The 10000-nt window shown below is 40.9% G+C and overlaps 1 protein-coding gene across 2 annotated transcripts in view; it reads right to left on the bottom strand.

Annotated features, from left to right (window-relative positions):
- LOC137975035 (peroxidasin-like) overlaps positions 1–10000 on the bottom strand; it is a 25651-nt gene that overhangs the window by 9096 nt on the left and 6555 nt on the right. For both annotated transcript variants that reach the window (XM_068822068.1, XM_068822067.1), the window contains exons 5-12: positions 9719–9790; positions 9270–9341; positions 8085–8245; positions 5711–5992; positions 5054–5326; positions 2981–3256; positions 1492–1761; positions 1–206 (exon numbers count right to left, since the gene is read on the bottom strand). The exon at positions 1–206 is cut by the window's left edge and continues 1453 nt beyond it. In XM_068822068.1, the coding sequence (XP_068678169.1) occupies positions 1–206; positions 1492–1761; positions 2981–3256; positions 5054–5326; positions 5711–5992; positions 8085–8245; positions 9270–9341; positions 9719–9790 (1612 nt within the window). The remainder of the gene's footprint in view (positions 207–1491; positions 1762–2980; positions 3257–5053; positions 5327–5710; positions 5993–8084; positions 8246–9269; positions 9342–9718; positions 9791–10000) is intronic.

The following is a 10000-nucleotide window of genomic DNA, read 5'->3' as shown; positions in this document are numbered from 1 at the left end:
CTCAAAGATTTCCGCCGCTCGGGCGATCTCTCGCGCGGCAGGCGAAGGGAAACGAAACAAGGCGAGAAGATCACTTGGTTTTCTTGGCTTCTTTGAAGAGAAAAGCTGCTGTATGCTGGCATTCAGGGCTGTTTCTACATTGTTTTTTGCCTCCGCTAGAGATGAGTTGACCACATCAGTGCCAATTCGGTCTTCGTCTAAGGGAACTGTCAAACGAAAATTATATGTATGAGCTACAATACACGGTAAAATGTAAAAGAGTAAGGAGGAAAAAAAGAGTAAAAGAAATTAACGTAAGGCAGAAAGACAACCCAAAAGTTCTAATAGCACTCTTAAATGCCATCTTTTTTTTCTCACATTCAAAATTTCACTGACCTTGGAAGTAAGGAGACAAGTTACCATGTTATTCTCAATGGTGAACAACAAATTCCTTAACGTTTCTACAACGGCTTCACAGTTGAAAACTTCAGCAACACAAGAGATGTTAGTGTTACACTTAATAAAAAGAGAACACTGTTTGCATAAAATTAAAGGTAATATTGGTTTCTACAATAACCATTACAAGTGTGGTTTTCATTAAAACAAAAGTTCTGTCAACAGAAAGTAACACCTTCGAACGTCGCATAATGGAGTCGATTGAGATCTGGTTAAAAAGCCCGCTTTAATTGTTTGTTTGTTTTATCTTTATTTAAAGAGGGAGACGTAATAACCTGTTACAGTTTTCTAACTTACGGCCTCCTCCGAACATTTTACCCTCCCAACCATGATACACCACAGAAGAAAGACCACAACACCAGGAACTACATGCCCTACTCCTTGCGACAAGTGTGCGGGTTCTTTTACGTCCTACAGGATTATGGACATTGAAGGGTTGTGAGACGGGACCTCCGGTTTACATTACTTATCCGAGAAGACTAGAGAATCTAACCATTTGCAGATGAAATTACAAAGGCAGCACTTTCTCCTCAGTTATTTAAAGACCCTGAGTGTTGGTCCGGCCGGAGTTGAACTCACGACCTCCCGCGTGACAGCCCGGTGCTCAACACAACTGAGCCACCGGTGCGCGGTATTCCCCTTGAGACCTAAATCAACAAGATATAACCATTCTTAACATTCACAGTTTACTGTGGCCGATAAAGCTCAGCTGAGCAAGACAAAATAATCCACTTTTTAAGGAAATGAATTTTAATTAGTTTAGTTTTCGTTTGATGTGAGTGAAATAGTCAACACGACACTATGCTATTTGTTTGGCCTGTCTATTAATATTTGCTCATCAAAAAACTCAAACCAGAAGCTTTTAAGTGAAAGAAATAGACCAATTTCGATATATTAAAATTCAGTCGTAAACAAAAGACATCATCTCGAGGCTCTGGGGAATAAATATAAGGATTTGTATGAGTTTATTCCCCAGAGCCTCGAGATGATGCCATTTGTTTAGGACTGAATTTTAATATATCGAAAGTGGTCTATTGTTGGAGCTAAGTCGCTAACCTTGTACTGTCAGCGACATCTGTGCAGAAGCCGCACCAATGCTGTTGCGAGCTGCGCACTCGTAACGTCCTTCATCAGCCTTTCCAACATCCCGGATGCTTAGAGTGCCAGATGGACTAACCGAATATCTGTTTGCTTCCGTTATGTGCACATTATTTTTTATCCAGGTTATGATTGGTTTAGGAGCGCCGTAAGCGGAGCAACGAATGTCAACAGTTTGGCCTGCAGTAACTATGATGTCTGTCGGCGATTCCACGATCGATGGAGGAACTTTTGAAGGAGAGAAGAGAGAAAACAAATCAAATCATACGATATCAAGCACTGAGACTGTCTTGCAAAAAGATCCTAAGTACGTTGAAATTATAGATGGCATTTATGACTGTCACTTAAGCAGTAATGAAAGGAACGGGATTTGAACCCAAGACATCTATAAAAAGCTTAATTTGCGGAACCCTGCACCAACTTTGCAGCGGCTCCTTCAAGCGGGAGATTTTCAGGATTTCCTTCGTTATCAGTGCTATACTAATATTCATAACTATGATGATCTTAAATAGTCTGCAGTTTAAATATGAAGTTTGTCTTTCATGTATATAGCTTCTGTTTGAATTCATTAATTTTACACCCCTTGCGTATTGCGCGTGCGTGATCACGTGACACGCGCGCGATATAGAACGATTATGATGCTTGCAGGAATTTTCAGGAACCCACGCGGAGGGCTGCAGGAATCCTACAATAATAAGCCAATTAAACAATGTAGACGTTGGTTTTTTGTGGTTTTCTTTCCAAACTATTTTGTTTGTTATATTTTGGTTTATTTATCGGGATTGGAGCTTTGAGCCTACCAATCATTGAGAACTTCTCTTCAGTATATCTTATTAATTCGCGCTCTTGGTGCGGCGTATGAACCAAACGACTAGTGGTTAAAAATCTTTTTCCTTTGCATTATTTCGCGCGTGCACATGAGAGAATTTAAATTAATAAAAAGTGGACAACTTTGACGTTTGATTTCCTTCATGGAAGGGTCGTTCCCGTGCCACAGACAGCGCTTGAGCGCGTAAACTGCATGCAACTGTGCCCTTTGATTCTGTGGTCGTTTTCTGGGACAGGAATAGGAAAGCATGGCGGCTGATTATCACAAGTGCTGTATTGTTTGGTACAATCCCGACCATCACTGAACCGCAGAGTACTCAAACTGCTGACAATGAAGTCGAGACCAATATTGTCAAATAAATTTTTACCGAAACAATATCATTGGCCCGTCACTTATAGAGCTACCCCTACCATAATTCAAACTAAGGAAAATAATCAATCGATGTGATGTTTAGAGGCATAGTTTCTGTAACCTTCGACCTGACTCATCGAAAGTTAACAGCGGTGGCTCATAGCACCTTACCCCTAACCACCATTTTCAAGGACTTCGTTCAGAACGAGTCTCCTGAAGGCGCTTTTAATTTTTCGTTTTCTTTTGTACTTTAACAATTAAACTAACCTCGTGGTTTCACCGTCAAAAAGGCTCTCGCGAGAACCACACCGACAACATTTATAGCTCGACACTCATATTGTCCCTGGTCATTGGTTGAGGCATAAATCACCCTCAAGGTCCCGGATGGGAGTAAAATATGGCGGTCTCGTGAGGGAAGTCGGTTGCCATTTTTGGTCCAAGCGATGTCAGGTATAGGGTAGCCACTGGCTTGGCATTGAAGCTCAGCGGTGCTACCTTCCAAGACTTCAGTGTTCTCTGGTGATAGAGTTATTCTTGGTGGAGCTAAAGGAATAACAGAGACTGAATAGGCCTTTTGCAACGAACGATCGTATGGTACAAAATCTGCCATTCTGGAGGGCAAGCTCATTATTATTCCCCCATTGGGACATTAAGACAAAGAGAGCTGAACCAGTCAAGCTTCACTTGCCTTTGTTTTAATGTCCCAGTGGGGGAATAATAATGAGCTTGCCCTCCAGCGTGGCGGATTTTGTACCATGTGATCGTTAGTTGCAAAAGGCACTACTTAGTGGCAGACCCAGGGGAGGAAACCGAAGGGCCCGGGGCCCCCTTATTAAAGCCCTCTTAAAATGTCTTGCACTATTGGCAGACAACAACAAATTTGCATATTTAATGAACAAAAACAAGAGCTTTGCACGCCCTGCACGTGCGTTTTCCACTTTTGTCCATTTCTTTGCCGTCGTCTGCAAAACAACAACGTGAAATAACAAATTTGAGGTTTTACGAAGAACGTTAGCACTTGAGGATAAATTTTCATTTTTCCCCTCAATTAAGCGCCGTTCCGACCAGTGTCGTTTTTGAGGAACTAGTATACCCTTGTCACATTAAAAAAGGTTGAAATAGTCGCGAAAGGATTGCAATAACATGAATTTATATTTCGAGATGACATTCTCGTTGCCGTCGCCGTTGTAGTTGCTTAAGCTCCCTATTACCACATTTTCATGTCTTCTGTGATCTTTTAGCGAGCTTAAGCACGCGCGTTTTTGAGAAGCGGACGGAAACCGGAAGAGAACATTTCACGTGACAGGACAGTGGTGTCCCCAGATTTTTATACTAATCATCTCTAATGGAGAAAAGATACTTAGCAATGTAAATGTGGTTGTGTGAAAACAAGTTAAAAGGGAAAACAGCTCAATTCCGGTTGCCGTCCGCGTCTCAAAAACGCGCGTGCTTAAGCTCCCTAAATAAATTACTGAACAGACGCGCAGCAACATGGAGTCAAATTGTTTAATATAATAAAGAAATAAAAGTTTTCCATGCTGACGTCAACTGTGCGTCTATCCTCGCAGATCAGAGGCGAGAATCGAAACGGACTGTATAAAACTGCTCAAAAGAAGATCAAGGTACAGCCGTTTTCAAAAAATACAATCAAAGTCAAACGCGGGCGAACCAAACTTTAACCAATCATGACAGTCAAAACCCCGGCAGTCCTCAAGCAAAGCAAAATCATGCAGTCGGCGCTGAAAAAAACAAACTATCGAGCAAGTCTCGCAATTGATTTTACCTTTATGCTGATCGGCTGAGATGTTGATTATCTGTGGCCAATCACTGAGCGCAGAAATAAAAATTAAAGCAATTACATTAAGCGGCTGCATCTCTGTAATAGACCTTATTCACGATGGCCGCCATGTGGGATTTGCTATTATCATGCAAATTAGCTACAAACTTCTGAGGGGCAAACGACACAATTTCTAGAGGTTATAATGAACATCTTAGCCACGCAGATGATTTGTTTCACTTTCATTGAATGTTTATCTCCTAAGCAGTAAAACAGAATGATTACACAAGTTAATTCGACGTTTTTTAGTGAAAAATGAGCAGCTAACGAAGTAGAAAGTCAAAATGTCAAAGGCAATCAAAAGATATAAAATTACTATAAAAGGTACTTAATTCTAAATTCTAAAATATACTTTAAGCAAAATTATTTCAATATTTCGAAGAGCCGATTTTTTTTCCGCAATTTGCCTTTTTTCCAATGTTTGCCCCCCAGCATAACACATGGCTAATCTGCATGACAATTTGAAAACCAAAATGGCGGCTATCGTGAATAAGGCCTATTACCTGTTACCACTAGTCTCGTAGAGGCTGCTACTCCTCCAGCGCTATTGGTGGCTCGACATCTGTACATTCCATAATCACCCACGCGCACGGTCCGAATAAACAACTCTCCAGTTGGTCTTATTTCAAAGCGAGGATCCGAGGTCAGCGGTAGACCTTCTCTCCGCCATTCAATCTGAGGCCTGGGATTACCGCGGGCTCGGCATTTGAGCGACACAGAGTTTCCTTCAATTGATTCTACTCTGGACGGAGGGTATCTGACAAGGACCGGAGAAGCTACGGAGTCGAAATGTTTTGAATCAGTACTAAAAAAAGACATTCTTTTCCTTTCCTTTCCTTTTCTGAAAATCCCTTCTTCAAGATCATAGAGAAATGCAGGGAATTTCGGTGGGAATATTTTTTCCAGGATTCCAAAGTTAGAAATCTCAGTGGAAAATGATCCCAAAGTTGTGTTTTATTGCAATTTGCGCCATACGATGCTGAAAAGGGAAAAGGAAATTTATCTTGATTACCAGATATATCTCTCCTGTATCTCGGCTTAACTGCGGAGCACTTGTTTAAAAAAAACTGCATTTGCCGCTCAGAACAAGAGAATTCCGAGCAACAGCACTGTTGCAAGAAGATCGCGGGCAAAAATAACGTAACTGAATAACAACCCACCTTCAACTCCATAATAATTCAAAACTGCTTTGCTTACGATCTGCCCGGCCGAGTTCTGCGCCACACACTCATAATTTCCTTCATCGTCAATCTTAGGATCAATAATTTTTAAGGTGCCTTCTTTGCTAATGATATGCCACTGGTCCTGCCTCAAGAGATTTCCGTCCTTCCACCATGTTATGTGTGGGGTTGGATGGCCTGTGGCCAAGCAGCTTAGTAGCACTTGTCGATCAGTGACTGTAACTTCAATGCTGGCTGGAGTTTTTACAAAGGTTGGTAATGCTGTGAAACACAATAAAAACAAAGCTCTATCTGTTGGACTACCATGACACCAATAACAGACTACAGGCCCGTAACCAGGAGGGGGGGGGGGAAGGGTGCACGGGGTGCGTTCGCACCCTCCCACAGGTCCCAAAGGTCCGCATTTTGATACTCAATATCCAAGTTAAGGCGTGCAGTCGGTTAAACTGAAGTTTAAAACTTAACATTTAAACAAAATCAAAGAATAAAAAAAGCAGTAATGTATTCACTGGGAAACTAAAACCAACTGCACCCTAGTAGCCCGAGACATTCAGAACATTTCAATGAGGGCACAGCTAAGGGTGCGTTTTTTTGGAAAAACCGAAAACGGGTTTCTGATCTCGGATCAATGGATTTTCCATTGTCAAAAATCGCAAAATCCGAAATTATTTTCCATGACAACGCAAACAAACAAACCCAGAGTTGCGTGCAAATTTTAAAAACAAGAAAAAAGTAGCGGTTAAGTTTGTTTCGAGAAGTTCTTAAATGAAAATGCCATCAGTAAAAAAATACCTTAGCGATCAATAAAAAGAAATGACGAAAAACATGATTTTTTCGCTGTAGGAAAGGTGCTAACAATATTGTTGCTGTCAAGAAACTTTTAGTGTAATTTCTGGTGTGAAATTTGCAGGAAACCTAACTATTTTCGACCTATTCATGTCTTCGATCGTACGGTAAAAATAGCGCGAGAAAAACATTTGGGTTGAAGTGTCACGTACGGCGGTAGCTGTTGTGTACCATTTTTGCATGGGAAACCGCTTGTCAAAAATACTTTTTTCAAATCCTTTCCCAAAAAAAACGCTGAAGAGATGAATCTCAAAAATCCAGATTTAGATTTAATCCGAAGTATCCTCCTCGAGTGTGGATACTTTCCTACCGTGTACTTTCCCGCTACAATTTCTCATGTATTGCTACTTTCCCAAATAAATGGATCAGACAATCAAAAATACATTTCGGTAGTCTGGTCCACTTTGGCCTCGTTAGCACCCCCCCCCCCCCCCACATGAAATCCTAGTTACGGGCCTGGACCACTGTAATGATGGTAGAGCAGTTTATTATTTTCTCCAGCTTAACAGTGGCAGATCTAAGAATATTTTAAGGGGGGTGAATTGAAAGAATTGAAGAATATACTCCGATAAGAGTCCGATAGTTTAGGCTTCCATTTTGACTTTGTTAATTTTTTGCATTAATAAAAATGTTCACGTCAGTTAAACAGTACCTGTTTCAGCAGATGTAAACAGTATCTGTCTAAGCAGAAGTAATACAATAAAAAGCAGATAAATAGGAAAAAAAGGAGCCAAAATGGCGGAGTGGCTAGCCATCCTATACACCCACCCAGCCCCACCCCCCCCCCCCCCTCCTGAATCTACCCCTGCTTAAATAGACTAGCAAGGGTGAACTGCTGTTTAGGGCGACCGCACCTCTAATCAAATTAAAGGGTTATGTCCCTGTTAAACAGTGTGTCGTAAAACTTAAAGCAAAGTAATACATCGGACCGGTCGTCATATGTGCACACGCGGTGCAAAGTGGGTCTAATACTATCGAATGTAGGCCATATTATTTAACAATTATTCGCCGAAGGCGAAGTGATTATCGGTGAATATTCACCGACACGAAGTCGAGATGAATATTCACTGATAATCACTGAGCCTGAGGCGAATGATTGTTTTAGTGATTATTTCAAAAAAGAGAAAAAAATGGGCGAAAAAGGCGAAATCATCTTCACTTACAGTTGCAAAACGACTACTGGCAGCCATTTTGTCCGTCGAGGTGATTATCGGCTGATAATCCGAGATAGCGAGCCAATGAGAGCGCGCGATTTTGTATAATCACCTGTGTATTTATATAGTACTAATACTAATAAGAGATACTTGGACACAAGTTACAAGCGTTTATTTCACCCCCGTGAAAGAATGGGCTAGTTTCGAAAAGTGCAGCAACAAAAGAACAGAGTCAAGGTTCAAGGGAATAATTTGCATTTTCCTCCGTTTTGTACAAAACAAAATACTCGACTCTGTTCCTTTTGTTGCTGCACAATTGAAGATTGCTTATTATTTTCAAACAAGTTACTCACTGCAGTTGAAGTCTTTAGGTGCGAGATTTACAAGCGATGTTCCTCTGAGATTTTCGGGTTCCCCGCACGTAGCGGCATTTTCTGTATTCGGGGTTTCTTTCAATAATCTGGTCAACCAAAGAATCTCGCAAGTGCAGTTTAAGGGATTAGAATCCAGTCGGCTGTCGAAAACACAAAATAGAGCAGCAAACATCATTTGTCAGTGTCTGTTCTGGAGTAAAGGAGTGCTTACCATTTAGCCAAATAATCCGGATGGAACGATCATTTCATAAAGGTAAGCGATTTTCCGAATTTAATTACCAACCGGATGAGGATGGCACTTAACACTTACTACACAGCATTCCATCCCGCATATTTACTCGATCTTGTGAGTAACGGACTGGAAACGGAACGATTCTCGCAAATGGTAAGGGCATTCACGAATTCCGTTCCGAAAGGAAAAAGAGGACTACCTCTGGAGGTTGTCTACAATTTCCGAAAAGATTCTCCGGAAAATTGCCTTTCCATTTGACCTCAAACCAAAATTTCTGGATTTTTTGGCTAAATGGTAAGCACCCAAGGTCTCTTCGTCTTCGTATCATCCCGGTTGGCCAAGCTGGCTCGGTTACCCTGTTGAAATGTGCTTTCTGTCGATCATGAGCTTTAAGGTTCAGCCGTAAGGAAAACGCCTTGCGTGGAAGTTTCGCCTTTCTTGGTTCGCGCAACCTTGAATTATGTTAACCATAATATAAGAAGTATTTCCGAACTTAATTACAGAACATTTCAAGTTCTTTGTCAAAAAATGCGATGAATAATGGCTATCACGGTAACCTTCAAGTCGATGAATCGAATTTTCCATCTCGATAAACCGCGATCCCGTATTCAGAAACCAAAATCTCGACTGCAATCCAGCCTTCTCTCTCATAGTAACACAGTGAGATTTTTTCAAAGATTTCAGTGGGGAGGAGGAATCTCGAAGATCCCGGAAACCGTTTAACCAGGTTAATCCGAAGAGGTACATGAGGACTACATAATTTTTTTAAAGGCAAACGTGAATGTTTAACCCATTGATCCATTGATTCCAGGGAGTGAGTCTGTTCGTTAGTTGGGCAACTTAACTTGAGCAGTTTGCAAAGGAATCATTATATTTCGCAGTTCAACCATAAATTATATCTATAAAAAATTAATGTGAAATAACGAACTTACAGTCTTCGTAGTGAAGGAAGGTTTTTAAAAAGTCCTTTTGGAACAGATCGCAATCTGTTGTTATGGAGATAACTGAAAAGTAATGTATGTAGAGGGTCTTAGTTGTTGTACCTTAAAAACACACACAAAATATGAAAGAACCAGCATTGAAATGGCAGTAATTGGAAGATTTTATAGAAATTTTAAACATACCGAACGATACCAGCAGTTATATTTTCTTCATTAACTGGCAGCAAGTAACACCAATGGTGGTTTAGGGTGTGAAATACTTTGTTAAGCAAGCGCAGAACCATATCACCCGGGATTTGCGGCAATGCAACCCCCAAACAAGTACTGCCTGTAGTAAGGTTCTGCAGGCTCGCTGCGAAGGTGATGTTAACTTTGCGGATATACCTTGAACTAGAGCGAACACTAAAACATTGGTATACCTGGATATATATGAAACTTACAGCCTCTCCAATGCATAAAGATCACTGAACGTTTCTACGGGAATTTCTTCGATTTCATTCGAATGCAAATATCTGTAAAGAGAACAAATTTATGATTACGAGAAGAAAGGTAAACGAAACTAAAGACGATAAGCAAACTTGGAAACAACTTAGCATATTTGCAGCATTATTTATGCAACAGCTAAGCGTTGACGTCTGTTGGTATGGCCTTTCGATACTATGCGACTTTTGCTAAAGGTAAAATTGAGGCCGGTCCTACGAAATGACTCGACGTTGCACGTT

This window comes from Montipora foliosa, chromosome 11 (assembly GCF_036669935.1).
Source record: "Montipora foliosa isolate CH-2021 chromosome 11, ASM3666993v2, whole genome shotgun sequence".
NCBI classification, from domain to species: Eukaryota; Metazoa; Cnidaria; class Anthozoa; order Scleractinia; family Acroporidae; genus Montipora; species Montipora foliosa.
The sequence above is the reverse complement of the archived record's forward strand: the minus strand, read 5'-3'. Positions and strand labels throughout refer to the sequence as shown.